Raw genomic sequence first — 23,921 nt, forward strand, 5'->3', positions numbered from 1 at the left:
ATGTTTTTTTTTTCTTTATGCCAGTCCTGGGCTTGAGCTCAGGGCCTGAGCACTGTTCTTGGACTTTCTCAAGGCCAGAGCTCCACCACTCGAGCCTCAGTACCACTTCCTGCTTTTTCTATATACGTGGTACCAAGGAATCGAACCTGGGTCTTTATGCATGCAAGGCAAGCACTCTACCACTAGGCCAAACTCCCTGGCTCAAAACATGTTTTTTTAAAATACTGGGAATAATTAATATCCTTCTGTGCATGTTAGGCATATTTACATAAGAAATTCAAACATTATCTTACTGTGTATGAAGAAGAAATCTTTAAAAAAGAAACAACAAATCTGTCTTTTTAGACAGGATCTCTCCAGGTAGTCCAGAGACAGGGCCTTTCTGGCTAGGTCTTGAACTCACAATCCCCCTGAGTGCTGAGATTACAAGCATGCAATACCACTCCAAACATATGCAACTTCTTCTGCTCCTCCTCCTCCTCCTTCTTCTTTTTTTTTTTTTTTTTTTTTGCCAGTCTTGGGGTTTGAACTCAGGCTTTGAGCACTGTCCTTCCCATTTCTCAAGGCTAGGGCTCTACCACTTGAGCTACAGCACCACTTCCGGCTTTTTCTATGTATGTGGTACCGAGGAACTGAACCCCGGTCTTAGTGCATAGTAGGTAAGCACTCTACCATTAGGCCAAACTCCCCACGTAGCAGTTTCTTGTAAGCAGAAACACGGAGGAAAGGAACAGATCCCTGTGGGTAATCTAAAGTGGATATGTCTTAGTACCCATACTTGCCTTCCTCTCTTTTACCAGTGGGCATTTTAAAAGAAATACTGAATATAAATGGAGCTAATGAGAAGAAATTTTTTTTGAGCTATGGCAAATATATTGAGGTGTGAGGAGATGAGAAAAGCACCTATTTAATTCCAGCTTCGGAGCCTCTACTGTCACCCTTGCCCATGGCATCTAACTAGGGAAGGAGGAAATAACAAGTCCCTTTGCACTTTACTTTCTTGAGCAAACAAGTTGCAATGTATTCAAGCATCACCTTTTCTGTGAATGTATACTTACAATGGTTTTGCCAGGCAGGCCCAGTGAAGGGAAATCTCTGGGCAGATGGTTTTGGAATTCAATCCTTGGTGGCAAACAAAAGCCAGTGAAAAAGAACCTGGGGACAAATTTCTTCTGAGGGTTTTCTATGGGTTGACTTTTTAGATTTTTCACAAAATGCACTCAAATGACAACTCACTTCAGAGATGATGCTAACATTTAACACACACACACACACACACACACACACACACACACACACACACACGCACACAAAGTTCCTATAGCTGGGAGGCTGGTTAGACATCTTTAAAAGTGTTTTCCAATCCAGACATTTTTACATTTTGTGATTTAGCCTTTTCCTTCAGGTTGCACTTTTAAGGAAAGACTGTGATAAGATATATTAACAAAATTTATCTCCATAGCCATTTTTAAGTGTACAGTTGAGTAGTGTTAAGTATATTTACATGGTTGTATAAACAATCTCCAGAAAACTGAAACTCTGTATCCATGAAACAATGGCTCCACATTTCCTCCCTCCCCCAGCTTTTGGAAACCAAGGTTGCGCTTTTCTGTCTTTTTGAATGTGACTCTGAATAACTGTGTTAGTGGAAGTACACATATAAGCCTTTTTGAGTCTGGCTTAGTCTTCTTAGCATGTACCAGTATTATCTTCCTCTTTCTTTCCTTCTTTCTTTCTTTCTTTCTTTCTTTCTTTCTTTCTTTCTTTCTTTCTTTCTTTCTTTCTCCCTTCCTTCCTTCCTTCCTTCCTTCCTTCCTTCCTTCCTTCCTTCCTTCCTTCCTTTTCCTCAGATCTCAGCCTCCTGAGTAGCTAGGATTACAGGCATGAGCCACTGCGCCCACTCCCCGCCCCTCTCTTTGTCTCTCTCTCTCCCTTTCTCCCTCTCTCTTGCCGGATCCTATGGCCATTCTCCTTCGTTTGTTTTTGTTCTTTGTGCCAGTCCTGGAGCTTGAACTTAAGACCTAGGTGCTTGTCCCAGAGCTTTAAGTGTGTTTGAGGCTAGCAATCTATCACTTGACATACAGCTCTGCTTCCAGCTTTTTTTTAGTGGTTAATCAGAGATAAGAGCCTCATGGCTTTTCTTGCCTAGGCTGGCTTCACACTGGGATACTCAGATCACAGCCCCCTGAATTGCTAAGATAACAGGGCATAAGCTACAAGCACCCAGCTTGGTCATTCTCTTGAGTTTTTGAAGTGCTGCCATACTTTTTCTATATATCTGAACATTACGTTTTCTGTCCCCATCAACAATGCACCAAGGTTGCAATTTCCCCACAACCTTACCAACACTCATGACTTTCTGGAGTTTCCTCCTTATAGAAATATCCTAACAGGCATAAGGTGATAACCTTCTTTCTGGAGTTTCCTCCTTATAGAAATATCCTAACAGGCATAAGGTGATAACCTTAGTCTGCACTTCAGACATGGAGGGAGGGGGCTGGGTTGGAGTCTGCTTTTCCCAGTCACCGTCTACCCTCTGCCTGATGCCCTCCATGGCTTCCTGGCCACACTTGGAACAGGAGCCATGTTCCTCACCATGGATGACAAAGCTCTGTTGGGAGCTGGCCTCCTGTATCCTTGTTCTTAACGCCCAGTCTGTTCCATTCTCTGGGACTTGGTCCTGGCTGTCTCCTCCACCTGGTTCACTGCTCCTCACAGAACCACACACTCATCCATTCTTTCCCCTCACATCTCTGCCCTTTCTTAGGACGGCATTCCTGCTCCTATCCTTTCTATCCCATAACTCTGCTTTCTTATTTTTGTCATATCTGTAGACCTGCATTAGTCTATGTAGTTATAAACATCATCTATTTGCTAGCGGCAATGGAATGTTCTAGGATGACAGGACACATCTCTCTTATAAGTCCCTGTAAGAAATAGCTCAGGATGTTAGGAATGTCACTTAGGAATAAGAACGCCAACTCAAAAGGAACGTGGCAAGGCTAAGTTTACTTCTGCAGAAGGGTGTGCCATCAGCCGAAAACCTGGCAAGCAAGCAAGCACACAGAGGGGGCAGTCTGCTTTCTTTTTATTCCTAACCCAGCAGGCCCCGCCCCACTGCTCCATTGGTGGAGTTAAGTTTCACAGTCTGCAAAATGACATGGCTTCATACTAGCACAACGATGTTCATTGCAGCACTATTTACCATAGCAAAGATATAGAACCAATCCCATAGGCCCCTCACTAGATGATTGGATCAAGAAGATGTGGTGTTTATATACAATGGAATTCTATGTAGCCATCAGAAAGAATGGCATCATCCCATTTGTAAGGAAATGGAAAGACTTGGAAAAAAATCACATTAAGTGAAATAAGCCAGACCCAAAGGAACATAGGTTCTATGTTTTCCCTCATTTGTAATAATTAGTACACATCTAGGACTCTCCTGGCAGAGGAATACAATAGCTCCAACTTAGGTACATAAGGTCAGATAGGATGAGAATAAATAAAAAGATCTGTAGGATATGGAAACAAGAGCTTTATCTTGTGGGATTGTTGTTCTTAATGTACTATGCTATTTCTCTTCTATTTTTTTGCCCTTTGGTTAATTTCATATTGTTACTGCATCTGACTCTGTTACCTGGTATATTTTATATATATGTTTATTTGTTTATTCGAAATAGGAAAGGGAAGGGGGGAAACAAGATGACTGGGAGGAGTAAGGGGAGGGAAATGAAGACAAAAACATGAGAAGGGGTATCAATATGTGAAAAGTAATGAACCTACTATCTGGTGAATATAACTGTAACCCTTCTATACATTACCCTGAAAATAAAAAATAAAATGAAAAGAAAAGAATAGATACTGAATGAGCGCAAAATTTTATGTAAAAATAAACATGATAAATGTACTAAAAAAGGACATGGCTTTGTTAACAGGATGATACTAAAATTCAAGGATCTTATAACAGGATATCATTGTGCTCAGGAAAAGAATGTATGTAATTAAAATATAATTAACAAGGACCAAGCTACCTGTCCAAGGCAGGAACACTTCAGGAAAACCACTCTCTCAAGATTAACTGAAAGGAAGCTAACTACTTGGATAGAAAATATATTTTATTCACATCCCCTAAGTCTTAGTTTCTCAGATGGTTTAATGAATCAATGCACAATCTATGTTTTAGCTACCGCCTGTCTAGCCAAGGTAAAAATAAATAAAGGAAGATCTCATGGTGCCTTTAGGGTTGCCCAAGTCTGGGCTGGTCAGCCTGAGTTCTCCAGAGAGAACAGGGCAGGGAGTGTACTTACGTGAGTTTCCACATCACCGGCAAGAATTCTACTGTTCTTTAAAAACTCAGCCACCATCCCATTCATCAGTTTATCAAAGGCTTCCACGGAGGGTGCCATGCCTGTGGAAGAGGAACCTCTCGTTATTCCCTGGTGGTGTGATAAAAGGCAGTGGCTGTCTCACCATGGATAAGGAGGAAGGCTAATAGCATCTGTTTCATCCCTACCCATTCATTCACAGCCTCGCCTTCTCCACGGCTCAGGGGAACATGGCTGTGCTGCTGTGGGATTTGGGCATCATTTTCGTCACTCTCTCTCAAGCCCGGCATCCTCCCATCACAGTCTCACAGGGGAGGAAACTGGGTTGGATCAAAGTTGTACACCACACAGAAGGCAGATCCCAAAACACTCTTATTTTTCTCCCACTGTGACCTGCCCAGGTGCTGCCCAATGTCACAACTAGTCACCAAGAGGATGCCCCGGAATGCAGAAGGGATCAGGAACTCTGGGCAAGGAGGCAAAAGGAGACTTTTACTCCTTCTCTCCTTCCCAGGGGACTCTCCCCTCCTTCCCAGGGGAAAGAACGGCACTGATAGCCAGGCTAAAGAAGTAACTGCTGAGTTTCACAGGTATGGTTTGAGCAGCCCATTTACTGTCAAATCTGAAGTGACAATGGTCCAGCTTGTGTGATTTGTTTCCTTATCTTTTTTTTGAGGGGGGAGGGGTAATACTGGGGGGTAAACTTGGCTTGCTTGGCATGGCACTCTACAACTTGTTCATGGAGTCTTATGAACTTTTCTGCTTAGACTGCCTTTGATCCCTGATCCTCCAGATTTTAGTCTCCTGAGAAGCTAGAATTACAGGCCTGAGGCTCTGGCACTTGGCTTTTCTGCTCTTCAGTTAATTGGTGGGAGTGGTACACCTCAAAACAAAATCCCTGACTTTCGTGTGTTGAAAACATCATTGCTAAAGCAATGCCTGTGGCAGTGAGTTTAGTGAGTTGCATTTTAATCCAACCCCAAACCTAGCCTAGCTTTTCTTCTTTGGTATGTGAAATGAGGCACTTAGCGTGAGAGGAGCCATGATGTGCTTGAGAGCCACAACTAGAGTGGTGACCATGCTGGGACACCATGGCAGGAAACCTCTAGACTTGTGACAGCCACTAAGGAAAACCCAAGTACTGGAGAGAGTTTGGGGGCAGCTGGTTTTGAGAAGTGAGCTTGACGCCTACATTCTTGCTGACAACATCAGATATTTTGCTTCTGTATTCTGCATCTGTATCTTGTTTAGCTTACATAATATAGAATTGGAAAGATTCCATTTAATGACGCCCCTCCATTTTGGGGCATAACCCCCCACCCCAACCCCCGCTTGTTGTTACTCAGTCCTGCTTCTGGGTTCCTGATGCTTAGGATTCATCCTGGCAGATTATGATTAGCTATTGACAAATTCCTTTTTGCTATTAATAAGTTACTTCATAGGGAAGATTCAGTTTTGAGTCTGTGGTCTGTTCCCTGGGGGTCCTCAACTCATTACAATAACATATACATTTGCCACGCTCACAAAACCATAGGAAAAAGCTTCATTTTTTCCCTAACTGCCTATTTCTGTATGTCCAAAGGTTGAAAACAAACAAACAAACAACAACAACAACAACAAAATAACCCACAGTAACTGACAGCTTCTTTGCACCTATGGTCAAACTTCTAAGCAGCTTGTTGAAGATGAGTTATCTTAAAGTTCAAAGTATAGGAACTGACAACTTTTGCAAAACATGAAAGTACATAAGCCCAAATATTCCTTATGTGTGCATTAAAAAAAGAAAAAAAAAACACGCCATGATCCTGTTTGTTGGCAAGAAATCTCTGCTAAGTGTTTAAAGGGGGAGAATGTTTTAGAAGGAAACGGAAAGCTTTAGCAGATAAAAGTGAATACTTTCCTGGTTCCTTTCATCACTGATTTCAGCACAGACTCCTCTGGGCAGCCTAAATGACCCGCTTCTCCTCCAGACGGCATCCACTAAACGTTTATTCATCAGAGGACACTGTAGCTCTGAATAGAAATGTATGGAGACCAAGGATTCTAAAGGGTTGGGATGATGTGGAATTCATGGGAGATTTCTTATTCCTATGACAGTGCTGGTCATGTGACAGGAATACAACATATTCATCCAGTGTTGAGCTGAACTTACATGATTGCATTGGGAAAGAGAGGGGGCAGGGCCACATTATAAAATACATTGTAACACCAATTCAATAATAATAATAAATGATTATGCATTCATCATGGATTGTGTTCTTGCTAAATGTTTCTCTTGGAGCAAAATTTATTTAATATAGTAAATAATATAATAATATGGTGACATGGTATATAATATAATAATATACAATCGTGATATTTATATTTAAGATTAAAGATTGTTCTTTTCCTCTTTTTTCTTCTTTTTGTCAGTCCTGGGACTTGAACTCAGGGCCTGAGCACTATCCTTGGACACTTTTTGCTGAAAGCTAGCACCCTGCCACTTGGGAAACTATCATTCCTGGCTTTTTTGCTATATGTGATGCCAATGAACCAAACACAGGCCTCTGTGCAGGCTAGGGAAGCACTCTACCAGTAAGCTATGCTCTTGGTCCCCAATCTATAAAACTTATCATTAATAAACCAACAAAAAGCCAAAGTAGAGGTGTGGCTTAACTGGTTGAACTTCAGTCTTGAGTGGAAAAGCCTAGCAAAAACTCAAGGCTCTGAATTCAAGATCCAGTACTGATATACACACAAAAAGTACTTTCATGATTGTATGCTCAGAAGAAAATGACCCAATTAACAAGTTCGTACTCATATGCAATCATTTCTCCTATGGCAAGTAGCACAAAGCCAAATATAACAGGGCTTCTAGATCCACCAATGTGGCCTCTTTCAGAGGGAATGAGATAGTGAGACCCTCTCCTCTCCAAGGCTTTTTTAATTAACCCAAAGCTTAGTAGGATTTAGAATGGGTTAGATAAGGAGGAAAGACACTTGTGATAAGAACAGAGCCACCATATTAAATACAGATCGATCTATTGAATTTGAATTTCAGCTAACCATAAACAAAGGTTTAGTATAGTTGTGCACCATGCAGAGTAAACCATGTATTTAGGACACATTAAAAAAAAGAAAAAATGATTTCTCTATTTCAAATTCAAATTTAACAGGTGGTCCTCTGTATTTTTGTTTGGGAAATGGCAACCTTACAGAAGAAATGATATAGACAAATTTTTGTGGATAAATTGGAGCATTTCTTCTAAGGAAGATAGGATTTTTTGCTCTCTATATTTGTAGTAACTGGGCTTGAACTCAGGGCCTTATGCTCTTGCTTGACTTGCTTGCTCAGCTAGAACTCTACCATTTAAGTCATGCTTTGAGCCTTGTCTTTTGCTGGTAATTTTGAAGATGGAGTCCCAAAGACTTTTCTGCTTAGACTGCGAATCTCTAACTATGATCCACTGATCTCAGCCTTCTGAGTACCTCAGATTATGGATGCCAGCCACCAGCATGCAAATAGCATTATATTCTTGATATTCCCCAGTTATAAGTTTTAGTATACATATGTAGCTGTATAATATATCTAGGATATACATTAAAGACATGGGTAGAAACAGAAAATGTGATATAACCCTCTATCAATCATCTCTGGCTTCCTTCCAATGGAATAATTTGTTCTCTTTAAAGTTAAACTCTATGGTGTGATAATTCCTTTCAATTTACACTTTAATTGAGAACATTCACTTCCTTTAAAAAATTACTTAGATAATATACTTAGCCATTGAGTGTTAGAAGAACAGTATAAACACTGAAATGAAAGGATAATCACATGTGGCACGGGACTTTTGCTCTTCAAATGCACAGATGTTGGTAATTCTGGGTTGAAACTTGGGAAACTTATTTTTTTCTCATGGATGTGAGAAAATCATATGTGTTTGAGAGGGGAAAAAAAGGTTGAATTTTTGTTTTCCTCCTCTTCTTCAGAGACCGCTCTGTCTCTGGCCACAGTTACGGTTCCCTACCAAGGAAGGAAGGAGAAAAAGTGAGGAAAGCAGGTCAACAGATTTCTACAGAACTGAAGGCCTACATGGAGCCTGGCCACGACGATGGTGTGGGGCCTACCTCCATTGACGCCATTAACTTCCCCACAGGCCCCAGGAGGCCTGAGTGGCTCTGCAGACAGCTGCTCCAGCCGGCTCACCGCGTGTTCCAGCCTCTCCATCAGTCCCTGCATATCTGCCATCCTAAAAAGACACAGAAACAAAAGGAGGCCGAGTGAGCTCCAGCGAGGATCAGCAAACCAACACCAGCATACTCAGCAGCAAGGAGGGAAACAAAGCTGCTCAGAAAGACCTGGTGCCAATGGCTCACTCCTGTTATAGCTACTTGGAAGGTTGAGAAAGGGAGATTCAGGGTTCAAGGCTAGCCTAGGCAGAAATGTTCAAGAGACCTGTAGCTGGATACTGGCAAATGCCTGTCATCCTAAATTACATGGGAGGTTGAATTAGGAGGACCACAGTTCTAGACAGTTCCAGAATAAAATATCTTTGAAAGTCTACCTCAGTGGAGGGGAGCTGACATGGTATCACCCTTGTCATCCATGCAGAAGCCTAAAATAGGCAGATTATAGTCCAGATTATAGAGCAGGAAATTAGACTCTGTCTTAAAAACGCTGGTGGTTCATACCTATAATCTTAGCTACTCAGGAGGTTGAGATCCGAAGACCATGGTTTGAATCTAGCTCAGGCACCAAAGTCCAGACTCTTATCTCCAAGTAACCACCCTTAAACTGATGGTGGAGTTGTAACTCAAATGGTAGGGTGCTAGCTTTTAACAAAAGAAGCTCTGGGACAACACACAGGTCCTGAGTTCAAGCCCCATCTTTTCCCCCACCCCCAATCAAAACAAAAGCACCAGTACCGGAAAGGGCTGGAGGGGAGGCACGGCTAAGTGGTAGAAAACCTACCTAGTGAACATAAAACCCTGAGTTCAAACCCACAATTACCAAACAAAGAAGCAAGCAAATTATTACCCCAAAATGGCTTGAATCATCTGAAACTTACTTCTCTCCATCAGCAAAAATTTGCGTGAAATGCAAAAAGAGCAGAAAACTTGGAACAAAAACAAATCTGACTGAGCTTAGGTTTTACTCAATTCAATAATTCTGATACACAGTAAGAATGAGTATTGTATATAAGACAAAGTATTAACTTTCTCCTCACTCCCCCTCGAGGAGCCAGCTCCAATGCTTCCAGGTCACAGGAGGTCATTTACTCAAAATTTATATCGTCTACTTTTATCTTGCTAAAAGGAGAAAGCATATTAACTATGTCCAATCATTCTTTCTGTTAAAGCATAATCCTCAGGGAACTTTAAGAGCAATACTAATCCCCATGCACTCATTCACAGCCCAGCACAGAACAATGAGTTTAGAAAGAGAGAGAGGGGAATCTCCCCTGAGCATTAAACTCTTTATGATCAGATTGTCCCATCATTTCCATTTCTCTGCTGTTTTAAAGTGATTCTGAATGGTTGGGGGTTGGATTTCTTAAGGTATTAAACGTAGGTATTGTACTTGTGAAAGGCTGGGGTGTTTTTAGGTAAAATGTAGTGTTCTGTGGGATGGACTTTCAAGACAGTATCTCTAGGAACCCGAGTTCTGCTGCAATAAAAAGAAATGGACCCTGGTTATGAGATTGGGGATAGCCAGGTGCTGATGGCTTGACATAATCCCAGCTTCTCAGGAGGCTGAGATCTGGGGAGAATGGTTTGATTGTTGAAGCCAGCCCAGACAGACAAACAGACAAATCTGATAGACTAGTATTAACCAGCAAAAAAAAAGAAAAAGAAAAAGAAAAAGAAAAAGAAAAAAAAAAAAAAGAACAGGAAATTGAGGTGTGGCCTGAGTAGAAGAGTAGTTGTCCTGAGTAAAAAAGTTACACAAGAGCATGCAGGCACGAGTTCCAGTCCCAGAACTGACCCAAAGTGGGGGTGGAGGGAGGGAGGGAGAATAACAGGGAAGGGGAAGGGAGGGAAGGGAAGCTAGGGGAGGGAAGGACAGGAGAGGAAAACGTGTGTGTGGGGGGGGTTTGGGGGTGTGGGTGTGTATGGGTGTGGTGTGAGGGGGGGGCTAGGTATCCGTCTTCACTCTTTCAAATAGATATTTAAATGAGCCTGTGTAGGTCAGTTCCTTTAAATGACTGGTCCTAGAATTGATACTTACATTCCTTTAAGGAAAATGGAAACTAACAGAATTTTGACCATGTTCAGGAGAGCCAACATTTTTAGACACCCTAAATCTGGCCATTTCCACTCCAGATTGACTTTGGCAAAATCAATACGTTGCTCCAAAGAGAGTAAAGCATGCCTTGACTTAATCAGGGCCAGTGGTGACTCTACACACTGAAGAACTTTCTCAGTGTCCTTCTGGGCAAAAGAGAAGCAACAAGCTTGTGATTCAGATACCCTGCTGCCATTGTACTGGGCTCAGTGACAATGTTCTGAGATGTGTACATATTTTATATTTCTTCAGGGAGCCAGGTATTTTAGATACAGAACTGGAAGATCATTGTGGTTTTCGTTTTCTTTTTTTTTGTTCAAAAACATGGATAGTTGCAGCGGTATATGCATCTATCTCTGTAATTTTACATCTACATGTCAATCATCAGAGATGGAAGAGATGTCTATTTTAGAAAACCTTCTCTTCCAAATCTGCCAAACTGTGGAGCAGGTTCTCAGCACAGCTGAAATCAGCATCAAATCCCAAGGGGGGTTCAAAATTAGAAGGTTTTCATCTATTCTTTTCCTCTTCGCGTCAGAGCTTTTGATTCCATTGCAAGTGAAGACAGGAGAAAAAATAAAGGAGAAATTTAATTAAATCCTTAATATAATCTTTTTTTTTTGCCAGGGAACTGGATATGTTAAAGGTAGGTTGAAGGCCATTTGAGACATGATGAAAGCCCCTCAAATCTTTTAATAGTTGCCCATCTGTTCACAGTTATCTCTGTTCCCTGTTACTTGACTCGCCAAATGTTAACCATCATGGACCTAGTGTATGAGAGGGGAAAAACAAAGTGTGTTTGCGTTGTTAGCAAGCTGCAGTAGAGCCCTGCCCCCCAGCAGAAGCCCTGTCCCCCGCCACTCCAGCCACACTGGGGTTGCTCTGTGATTTGTGCCAGGAGGATCGACTTCTCTGACTGTGGCTTTATCAGTCTCCTGACAGGACCCCAAGTCATATTATCTCATTGCGAGGGTTCCATATGCTGAAAGTCAGCATGAGTGAATCCATAATTGCTACGGAATGTAGTTCCCATGGGACTTGGATGTCACTGCAGGTTAAAATCATCACCAACAAGTCTCAAGTCATTCTGATGTCTCTAATGATCTAAATACAGCTCATCACAGGACACACACACACACACACACACACACACACACACACACCACTGGAAAGATGCCTCTGGGTTTAAAATTGTAAATGTTTTTAAGAGAAGCTGAATAATAAATAAAAGAATATATCAGCATGCATGTTACTATTCCCGGAGTAACTAATGGGGCCTGAGATGTCCAGGCTCCCAACATATTCTTTTTTTCATATGCTCTTTTACTTACTCTGTCTGTCTGTTCATCTACACATTCGGCCCTCAGTTAAGAATGCAGAAAGAATAGGGTCGGGAGTAAAGCCTAGTGGTAGAGTGCTTGCCTAGTATGCATGAAGGCTTGAGTTCGATTCTTCGGTACCACATTCATAGAAATGGCTGGAAGTGGTGCTGTGGCTCAAGGGGTAGAGCTCTAGCCTTGAGAAAAGCCCAAGGACAGTGCTCAGGCCCTGAGTCCAAGCCAGGACTGTCAATGACAACAACCACAAAAATATAAATGAAGAATGAGGAAAGAACAGATCGCAGATTCTCCAAGTTCTTCCCAGGCAGTCCCATCTGCTTTAGCCTTTTAGATTGGACTTCAGCTTTGACAGGAGCTAGGAGTTAAGAATTAGATTATGACCAGGCATGGTGGCACATATTGTAATCCAAGCAATTTAGGAAATGGGAATTGGGATGATTAGAGTTCCAGGCCAGCCTGAGCAAAAATAAGTTCCAGCTATACAGGAGTCAGAGGTGTGAGGCCAGCCATAGGGACAAAACAAGAGACTGCAAAGAAAAATAAGTGAAGCAAAGAACAACAAAGGTTGGGGGTATTGCTCAAATGGGAGAATGCCTGCCTAGTAAGCATGAAACCAGGAGTTCAAATCCCAGTAAGTTCCCCCCACCTCCCCACACCCACAAAAGAAAAAAGAATCTGGCTGAGAAAGCACCTAGGATAATCAAAGCAATTATAAACTGCACAGTCAGAGAAAGGAATGTGTGGGAGCCCAGGGGACAGACAGAGGGATGTGGGTCAGGAGCTACACTGAAGGCTATGACAGCAGATAGTCTCAGAACCAAACCTGGTTCACAGTCACACAAGAGGCTGGGTCAGATAACACAGAAGGCAACCCAAAGTGAGGACTCTACACACTATAGCTTATACTGGTCATGTGTACGTGTGTGTGTATGTAAGGAAAAAGAGAAAGCATCTCATAATTTCATCCTCCTAGTGATATATTTTTTTCTTATTATAGGAATTCTTTTCTTTTTTTGCTAGTCCTAGGCCTTGAACTCAGGGCCTAGGCACTCACTGTCCTTGGGATTTCTCAAGGCTAGAGCTCTACCACTTGAGCCACAGCACCATCTCTGGCTTTTTTCTGTGTATGTGGTACCGAGGAATTGAACCCAGGTCTTTGTGAATGCAAGACCAAAGTCCTGGCCCAGAAATTGTTTTTTAAGTTAACTGGTTTTATTGTTATTATAAAGGTGATGTACAAAGGGATAACAGTTACATGAGTCAGGTAACGAGTACATTTCCTTTCATATAGTGTCTCTTGTTGCCTCACTCTCACCTCTGTGATGTTAACGTTGATTTCTTGTACTATATTAACTTTTGAGTATCTCTTTTGAGTTACGTTATAAACAGAAGTACACTTGAATCACAGTTCTACTTCTGGCTTTTTGGTGGTTCAATGGAGATAGGAATCCCACAAACTTTTCTGCCTGGACTGTGCTTTGAACTGCAATCCTCAGATCACAGACTCTTGAGTGCATAGAATTACAGGCGTGAACCACCGTGCCTGGTTCTAGTTTAACTTTTGAATTGATCTATAATGATAGCACATGTTCATATTCCTAATAGTACATATTATGAACAGTACATATTCACAGGGTATAATTTGATCCCTCAAGGGTATATAATGATCATTTCACGTGATTAGTGTTTCCCTTGCTTTATACATTTATGATCTCTATATTTAGAGGCGGTATGTCCTTCCATTCTGTGCTGTAAAGCGTGAGAATTGTCCCCTAAGTTTTGTTATCTAATTCCTTCTCCCCCACTCCTATCCAACCTTCCTCTATCTCCCCCTCTTCTTTCTCAGCCTTTACGAGTACTACTCTACTTTCTTTTTTATTTTATTTTGTTTTTGTCAGTTATGGGTTTTGAACTCAGGGCCTGGTTGCTGTCCCTGGGCTCTTCTGCTCAAGGCTAGTGCATTATCGCTTTGAGCTACAGCTCCATTTCCAGGATTTTTCTGTTGTTGGAGATCTGAGGAGTATAGTTTGAAGTCAGCCTGGGCAGGAAAGTCCATGAGACTCTTATCTTCAATTAACCACCAGAAAACCAGAAGTGGTACCCTGGCTCAAAGTGGTAGAATGCTAACTTTGAGCAAAAGAGCTCAAGGACAGTGCCCAGGCCCCGAGTTCAAGTCCTAAAACCTACAAAAAAACACACCAAAAAATCCTGATACATATAAGTTAAAAATTAAAAATTATAAGCAATAATGGTGTGTTACATGGTGTCTAGACATGTAGCTATTGTGTTTAAATCAGGTTACACATAGTTTTTTGTTTGATGTGTGTGTGTGTGTGTGTGTGTGTGTGTGTGTGTGTGTGTGTGTAATGGTATTCGGGCTTGAACTTAGGGCCTGGGCACTGTCCTTGAGCTTTCCTCAAGGCGCCACAGCACCACTTCTACTTTTTTCTGTGTATGTAATACCAAGGAATTGACCCCAGGGCTTCATGGAGGCTAGGCAAGCACTCCAGCACAAGGCTATGCTCCCAACTAGTAAATAGTTATTATTTTTTCACAGTAAAAACATTGGATAGGGGCTGGGAGTGATAGAGTGCTTGCCTAGCATGCACAAACCCTGGGGTTCGAGTCCTTGGTATCACAGAAAAAGCTGGAAATGGCACTGTGGCTCAAGTGGCAGAGTGCTAGCCTTGAGCAAAAAGTGTCCAATGACAGTGCTTAGACCCTGAGTTCAAGACCCAGGACAGGCCAAAAAAAAAATTGAATATTCTTTCTTTTAACTTTTGGCACCTACCACCTACTTAGCCCTAGTCTCTTTCTCCCTCCTTCACTTCCTCCCCCCTCCTCATCTTTTGGCTTCAACTCAGGACCTGGGCACTGTCCCTGAATTAAGTAAGGATCAGTCCCTGAGTTCAACCCCCACTCTACAAAGATTCAGCCATTTCCAACTACTTTAGCTGCTTTTTTTTTTAATAATCTCCTCCTTATATCCAAACATCTCTTTGTGTCTTATTCTTCCTAGGTTGTAGGCATTATGCACCAAGTTCCCACCCAAAAGATGAAAGTAAATTGTTTGCTTTCCAATCCATATCACCTCAGCTCTGAGCTCTCCTTCTGTCCCTTCCTTCCTTCCTTCCTCCCTCCCTCCCTCCCTCCCTCCCTCCCTCCCTCCCTTCCTTCCTTCCTTCCTTCCTTCCTTCCTTCCTTCCTTCCTTCCTTCCTTCCTTCCTTCCTTCCTTCCTTCCTCGAGACTTCTAATTTTGTGGGATGGATATTCAAGGCTCACATAATTGGGAGTACTCATATCTGAGTCATAAGACATACTGATTATTTTCCATTTTTCTTGTACTACCTGTTTTCCTAAAGCTATTATGTTCAGCTACTCAGTTTTCGATGTACTTAAAAATGACTCAGCTTCAAATTTTTCCTCTCATTGTGTGAATTTCGAATCAATAGAGGCATCTGGGATTCTATTAGTTTCTTTTCAGATATATCTTAACAGAAGACTTTTTTCCTCCCATTTCTACCATTGTTCCTGGGCCTGCTGCTCATCTATATCCTGAAATCTACAGTCACCTTCATTCTAGGGACTTTTCTTTCTCCCTCTGGTTCCCCATACATCCCTTTCCCTCTCCTGTTGGTAGTATTGGGATTTGAACTGAAGGCCTTGTGTTTCCAAGGCAGGTGCAACTGACACATGAGCCACTCCTCCAAACCAGGATTTTCTTTCTTCCCTCTCCTGTTTGGTCATCTGTTTCCTGAACTCTGGGAAGAGCATCTTCTTTTCAGGAGGAAAATGGTTCAGGAAAAAATAAAGTTTTGACCTGCAAGTCTGAAACTCCTTTTATTGTGTCCTCATACTTGAGTTGAAGTTTGGCTGAATATGGAATTCCAGGCTGGAAGTTTTCCTCAGAAGTGTAAAGGTACTGAGCCACAGTCCTTTGAGATTTCTCTTTTCTGGTAAGAAGTCCAAAGCCATTCTGCTTCTTGATCCTTTGGGTATAAGCTGTGTTATCTGTGTTTTCTTATCCGAACAAAGTTTTGACTTTTTTTCAAGCTATGTAGAGTAGGCTTGGTTTTGATTCTCCAGCCTCAGCTCTCTTAGTGCTGCAGTTTACAGGCATGCAATACCATGCTCAGCTGTGTCCCAGTGTTTTGAACCTTATGGTCACAAGCATTATTGTCCATCTATTTTCTTTAGATATGATTTTTTGTGCTTTTTTGTGCTTGACCTCAGGGCCTGAGCAGTGTCATTGGACTTTCTCAAGGCTAGAGTCCTACCACTTGAGTCTCAGCATCATTTCCAGCTTTTTTCTATGTATGTGGCACTGAGGAATTGAATCTGGGTCTTCGTGCATGCTAGGCAAGCACTCTACCACTAGGCCAAACTCCTGGCCCCTGTCTTTAGATATGATTTTTAAGAGACATAGAAGAGATGTAGAAAAGACAAGGCTAGCCTTGTTTGTCTCTGACTGAGTCTATAAACATGCTCTTTTTAAAAAAGATATTTCATACACTTAAAAAGAAAATAGCCAATAATGTTCTCTTGTCTACTATCTTTACTAAGAAGTATCTTGGAATCAAGAACACACTTGCTTGGGGGAAAATATGGTTTTAGTTTACTTCATTACTCTTTTTGTTGTTGGTTGTGGGGCTTGAACTCAGGGCCTAGGCATTGTCCTTGAGCTTTTTTTTTTTTTTTGTCCAGTTCTGGGGTTTGAACTCAAGGCCTGGGACACTGTCCTTGGACTTTCTCAAGGCTAGCACTCTACCACACTTGCCTTTTCCTGTGTATGTGGTAACCAAGGAATTGAATCCAGAGCTTCTTGTATGCTAGGGCAAGCAATCTACCACTAGGCTATAACCCCTATTCTCCCTGAGCTTTTATGCTCAAGGCCAGCACTCTTTGAGCTACAGATCCACTTGTAGTTTTCTGTTGGTTAATTGAAGATAAGAATCTCATAGGCTTTCCTGCTTGGGGTGGCTTTAAATGGTGATCTGTAGATCTCCGCCTCCTGATTAGCTAGGATTACAGGTAAGAGCCACCAGTGCCTGGCTCGTTGCTCATTTGTAAAATCCATTTATAAAGCACAGCTAGTTCGTTCCCAACAGCAATGTCCAATGTCTGAGGTGATACCCACAATGGAAAATGTAGGCACAAAACACTAAAAAAGACAGCATTTCTACCTTTTCCACAGTCATTTCTCCTCAAAAAAAAAAGCATACTTTTCAAGGTCTCAGAGTTTAGGCTCACCTTAATCTGGTACAGTACAGGGAGGCCACAACTTTGCAATCACATACAACTGGATTTACACCTAGCTCTTGTTAGCCAGGAAGAGTGGGGAGGAACTGTTGGATAAATGTTGAATTTTGCTTTGTTCTGCTATGCTCCTATCAATATACAGCCTTTCAGTGAAGTACAAAAGACAACTCAACCTCACACAGATATAGTAAACAGGTAGGGTAATGGTAGAAAGGCATTCCATCTCATTTGGTCTTTAGTAGCAATAGTTACAGGATTCAAGATGTTAAGTACTCATCAAGAAAATCTGCTCACTAGAAAAGACTAATTTTTTAAGTGTTTTTTTTTCCCCCATTCATTTACTTATGCCAATCTTTCTAGCCACAAGTTCCTAACTCTTTATTACTACAAAATAAAATTTTTACTATGTACTTAGCTTTAAAAATGAACTATTCTCTCCTCCTAAACAATTTTTACAATGACTCCTATGCTTTTTTTCTTTTGATCAAGGCTAGCACTCTGTCACTTGTGCCACTGCTCCACTTCTGGCATTTTAGCCGTTAGTTGGAGAAAAAAGTCTCAGACTTTTTTGCTCATGCTGGCTTTGAACCACAACCCTCAGATCTCAGCCTTCTGAGTAGCCAGGAGTCACCAGCATCCAGATGACTATTGTTATTATTATCATTATTAATGATCTCCACAAAAGACACAGCAAAATCTCAATGCAACTATTTTTGGAAAGGCACCTCTTTTATCCCTCACCCAAAGCAGCTTCTGTTCAGTTGGGAAGAGTATAGTAAGAGGTCACCTAGTTCAGTCTGCTCAGTTATAAAAACAGTATTTGGTTATTTGAAATTGGATAGGGAACAGGAGAAAACAAGATGAGGGGTTGGAGTGGGAGGGAGGGAAATGGGGACCAAGACATGTGAAAGGGTATCAATGTATGGGAATGAATGCACCATCTATCTGGCAAATATCATGTAACCCTTCTATTAATTACAATAAAAAATATATAAAAAAAGAACTAAATCCCATACTTCACACCCCAGGCCACCCGTCAAAATGGTGAGAAACCAGAATAACAGCCTAGTTGTCTGTTATGTTCTCAGCCTCTGTTAGGCTCATTGCCCAATTAAAACACACCCTGTGCCTTCCTTTCTGTTAGCCTATATAGGCTTTACTTCCAAAGGAGCTGAGCTGCAAGCTTTCCAGGATCTTGGGTCATATCTCCTTCTTCTCCCAAGCTTCCCCACACTAAGGCCACCACGCTTCTACATACCCAGAGAATTCTATATATAGTTTTTGATCGACTAATTAATTGGCTTCTACTTACTGCCTTTTCCTTGTCTGCCTAGTCTCTGGCACAATCCCAGGCCAGGCTACCAGCCAGATTTTTTTTTTTAATAGGAGAAATTTCAAAGTATAAGCTAGGTTAGTTTTTCCCACTCAGAACCACAATGGCCTCCTCCCATGATTAACAAGGGCACATTTGCTTCCTCTAAGGTGAATGGTTGGTTGATTCTTGATACTTTTTTTTAAATTAGGATTTCATATGCAAACAACAGCAAGTATGAATTCTAAGTTCTTCCAGTAAGTTCATAGAACAGATATGGGAGAATGCCACTTTGGTAACACTGGTAAGAGTGAGATTGTTCAGATTTCCCGAGTGCTATTTTCATGTTGTCTTTACTAGATCAGAGATGGAGAAATGATTGCAGAGATTCTGCACAGAGGAGTCTGACACCTAGGGATTCTGAAAACCATGTGCCCACCAACAAATAGGAAACAGGTGTTGTGAAAAGACGGGAATGTGACGAGTTTCAAATCTTTCCCCATGGTATGGAAAGGCATCTAGTTCCTAAGAAAGCAGAGAGAGAGAGAGAGAGAGAGAGAGAGAGAGAGAGAGAGAGAGAGAGAGAGAGAGAGGGAGAGAGAGAGAGAGAGAGAGAGAAGCAGAGAGAGACACAGACAGACACATTGATTTCTCTAAAGGGGCACCAAAAATATTCAAAAATTATTTCTTCAACTACTATCAAACCAGTCTGTCTTAGACTATTAAATTCTCTTTGCGGTGAGTTTGTCAATGACTTCCTTTCTTTCTTTACCCAGGAAACTACCAATCACTGGAGGAGGTGATAGGTGAGCCACTATTTCTAATTAGGGTAATGTATGTCTGGCAGAATTTGGCCATCATGGCATTTATTCATCTATCCACTGTCCAGCCCATTCAATGTTCTTCCCATCATTCAGGCACATCTTGCCACTGTTCCACAGGCACATTTGGAAGGCTGGGGCTGAGTGAAATACATTTCCTGTTCAGGTGGGGCAGCAGGGGATGCCAGCAGCCTGGGCTTAGTCAAGCAGGGAGTTCTTTCACCAAGAGACAGATTCATGTTGCCAAGGAGCCCGCCTCCACACTGCTCTCTCACTCTCCTAGAAGGCCTGCATTTCTGGAGCCAGCCTTCTTACCAAATAGCAAACACAAGCTACTGCTAGAACTTGGATCTGGAATTTTCTTACAAAGCCTGGTATTAAAGGCTTGGTCCCACCCTGTAGGACCTAGCAGAAAGAAGTTGGGTCATTGTGGGAATGTCCTTAAAAGGATTCCTGGATCCTACTCATTTCCTATCTCTTTGTTTTCCTGTCACCATGAGGAGAACAGGCCTCCTGTATCATTCGGCCCTGTTAAGATTTTCTATATCACAGTCCCAGGCCCAGATCTTCAGGGTCAAGTGACCATGGCCTGGCCATGGAGCTGTGAACCTAAAGAAACCTTTCCTCCTTGAGAGTTGTTTATCTCAGGTATTTTGAGACTGTAACACACAACATAGGGTGGTGGAGCCAAGAAAGGACAGAGCCATAAAATAACAGACTCTAATAGAATTAGGTTAAATCCCATTCCTATCCCTTCACTATGCAAGTGGGACCACTCCCAGTTAAATGTGGGGCAGAAGACATTCACACACACACAAAAAAATCCCAAGCTCTCTGCCTGCCCACTTCAAGGACCCTTTCTAAATACTATGCTGTTGGCTAAGGTCTTTTGATTTCTGTGTCCTCACTCTTTACATCTATTCTTGCTTGGACTTGGTACAGGCACTAAAAACTCTGAAGAACCATACAGATCCTGCTGACCAGGCTACTTACAGACTGCAAAATTCTTATGAGGCTTTTGTCACTTTATCAGGTAAATATATTGATTGCTTGTATCCAGAATATAGAATGGGTTCTTACAACGCAACGTACACCTTTAAAAGATGTATACTTTTAAAAGAGTGTGTAACCACACTTAGAAATCCAATTTTTCAAATCAGGAAAACAGAACAAAGGGCTCCTAGAGCCCAGAAAGATTGGGGAAAATGATGGAGAAGAGAGCTGAAGAAGGGATGCTCTCATTCTGTGGGTGTCTCAGGTTCACTGCTGAGCTGTGTGTGGGACAGTTTCAAAAGCTTTGGGGACTCAATGATCATCTACTGTTCAGGTCTTGTAACTAGTGCCTGCCTGGGACCCACAGCAGCAGAGGAAATAATTGGACGATTAAAATGATGTTGGAATTGCTGTGTACAGAATGTACCACTGTGCCGACTCCCTGCCAAAAGAAAACAAAAAACCTCAGCATTTTCCAAAGGACTCCAAGTCTCACAATACTCAAAATGTCCAACGTTCAATCAAGAAAATGTGTGGCATGTGAGAGACTGCAGAAATGTGCTCAGTCCTCAAGAGAAAAAGCAATCAACAAATAAACCAACCTCAAGATGATAAATGATAGAATTACCACTTTTAGAGAAACTATTTTAACTGTGGTAGAAGAAATGAAGAGAAAACCTCATGAAGTGAATGAAAAGGCTAAAATTCTTAACAGAGACATGGAAACTATATGAGCTCTGGAACTAAAAAAAAATACATTCACTGAAATTAGAAATGCACTGGATGGGTCCAATAGCAGAATAAAGGTGATGGAAGAAAGTGTCTAGGGACTTAATAAAAGATATTATCTAACTGGAGAATGAAAATTTAAAAACATGTAAAAAGTTGGAAGAAATGAAAAGTCTAAAAGACCTATGGAGCCATGCAAAAATGTCGAATTTTAAGGGATACTGGGAACCCATGAAAGGAGAAAGAGATTGAGGTTAGAAAACACATCTGAAGAAAACTATAGCTTAAGATTGTCTCCAAACTTGGTGGAAGAAAGACATTTGTAGGTGAAATAGAGTTTTCTCTCTCTCTGGTTATTTATACACACACACACACACACACACACACACACACACACACACACACACATGCACACAGTGCCATACAGTGTGTACATCTAAAGGTGAGAAAAATAGTAAGTGAAATGAAGACATAACTATGAAAACAGAAAAGTAATGAATGCACTCATCATCCCCTTTTGAGAAAAGCATATTTTTTCTCCAACGTCTTAACCCCTTCCTTAAATCCAGCAGAAGAAGGAGTCACTAGCACTAGACGAGTCAAGAAATAGGTCCATCCCTTGGTTCTAAAGGAAGAAGCATCTTTGCCACCTTAACTGAGCTTTGATTTTTGGCCAGAAAACAGGCAGGATCCAGTGTGGTAGATTCTAGATTCTAAGATTCGAGAGCCTGAGGCAGATGGGTCATGAATCTGAACCCAGCTTGGGGCACACAGTAAGATTCTGTCTTAGAAAAAGAAAACAATATTGAAACAAAAGCCATACAATGAATGATTGCTGTCATTAAGGTGCCATGTTATCTCTCATCTCTTTTGCTGTTTGTTTGTTATCTCATATTGTCACAATATCTCACTTTGTTATTTGATATATTGGATACATTTGTATTTGGTTACTTGAAATTGGACAGGGAAGGGGGGAAAACCAAGAGGGGGGTGGGGGGGAGGGTAATGGGGACCAAGACATGTGGAAGGGTATCAATGTATGTGAATTAATGCACTTTCTATCTGGCAAATATCATGTAACCCTTTTATTAAATACAATAAAAAATATAAAGAAAAAAAGAAAAAAGAAAAAGAAAACAGAAGCAATGTTAGCTGCTGAAGTTTTCAAACATTTCCGTGTGTGTGTGTGCGCGCGCGCGTGCGCGTGTGCATGCGTGCGCGCGTGTGTGTTGTGCTGGTACAAGGTCTTTTACTCACAGGTGGTACTCTATCACTTGAGCCATGCCTCTGCTATGTTGCTTGTTGTTTTGGTTTTGTTTGGGATTTTTTTTGTCAAGGATTTTTGTGCCTGGGCTGGCTCCGTATGGAGATCCTTAGAGCTCAGCTTCTTGAAATACCTAGGGTTACTGTCATGAGCCACTGGTAAACCGCCACCTAAAGGAATTTTATAAAATCCTCTTGCACATTTCTGTACCCTGCTAGATTAAAAACTTTTTGTCAAAATATGACAGTTATAACTGCCAGAATCCTGTAAATATTGACATGTTTAACGAATATGATGTTATTGCTCTTTGAAATACTTCCGATGAAATCACCATTATTCATTTGTCATCGCTGTTCATTGCCAGCCACAAATTTTACACAATCCTATTTTCTTCTTGAATGTTTCTTTTTCTTCTTAAATGCTTTAGTCTTCACACTCTATAGAAGGATGTCCTAGAATTTGTGTAGTTTATGATTTAATAATTTTACTTGTTCTGTCATATTTTGCTGTGTCAAAACACCTATTTATGCTTTAATTGTAATTGAAAGGTCAAGATATGTTTTCAAAAACTCTTCTGAAGCCATTATCTCTCTGATTAGGAAGTGACTTATCAAAGGAATAGAAAAATTACATATTTTGATAGCTGCATGCAAAGCAAAACTGAAAAGTTACTTTTTACTAAAATGTCTTCTCTTTTAAGCCCTTTTATTTTTCACATGCATTATTTTATGCATGTGTTGATAAGTATGCATAGCAATAAAGTGAGACAAAATGAGCCTCAAGTTGATTTTCATGATTATATTATTGAGAAACACAAGGTAAAAATGGAAGAAAATGAATATGTTACAGAAATGTCATTCAAAGTTCCTTCCAAGTTTCATGGTAGATGTCACATGGTAGTGACAGAACAATTATTTTCATCATCAATGTGAAGAGTAGGTAAGAAAGGCATATTTAATGGGTATCCATGCAATTGGATAATCTGAGCCATTCATTGTCTGATGAGACTGTATAGACAAAAGTTAACTTGTAAAAAAGTAAAGTGAGTAAACCACTAGTTACTCTTTGTAGGCATGCCAAAACAACAGTATTTTATCTAGTGGAAATTTGATTGACTTCCCTCTGTCCCTGTGGAACAAGCTACCCTAACTTGTGCTTAGCAAATTCATTTCAGTTTTGTCCTAAAGGGTTTCCTCTGAAATGATTGTAAAACCTTTCTAAAAAATTAAAAAAATCAGTCTTAAGAAGTCACATATTTCATTTCATTTCATTTCATATATGAGCCATGATTTTATCCTTTTTTAAATTTATTTTTAATACCAGTTTACAATTTGACTAGATTGATGATTAGTTCTTGTGTCATAAAGCAAGATTTACTAGCAAATCTCTGTTAAGGCATTGGAATCACTACTCCCTTTCCCCTAATATGAATGAATACTCTAAAATAGCCTCATTCCCCCTATTCCCAACCCCTCTCCACATTTTCCCAGTCTTGGATAGAACACTTTACTTAAAAATGAGCTAGAGTAGAGCTAGAACTTGCAGTAAAGTGGATAATGGATCAAACATAGGCCCTACATATGTAAAGAGAGAGGAGAGAAAAGAACTG

At 41.0% G+C, this 23,921-nt stretch overlaps 1 protein-coding gene across 1 annotated transcript in view; it reads right to left on the minus strand.

The window, feature by feature from the left end:
• Positions 1-23,921, minus strand: part of Cap2 (cyclase associated actin cytoskeleton regulatory protein 2) — a 121,118-nt gene that overhangs the window by 92,562 nt on the left and 4,635 nt on the right. The window contains exons 2-3 of the mRNA XM_090356345.1: positions 8,436-8,557; positions 4,311-4,411 (exon numbers count right to left, since the gene is read on the minus strand). Coding sequence (XP_090212471.1) covers positions 4,311-4,411; positions 8,436-8,556 — 222 coding nt within the window. The 5' untranslated portion in view covers position 8,557. The remainder of the gene's footprint in view (positions 1-4,310; positions 4,412-8,435; positions 8,558-23,921) is intronic.

Source organism: Megascapheus bottae, chromosome 22 (assembly GCF_031878675.1).
Source record: "Megascapheus bottae isolate mThoBot1 chromosome 22, mThoBot2.hap1, whole genome shotgun sequence".
Lineage (NCBI taxonomy): Eukaryota > Metazoa > Chordata > Mammalia > Rodentia > Geomyidae > Megascapheus > Megascapheus bottae.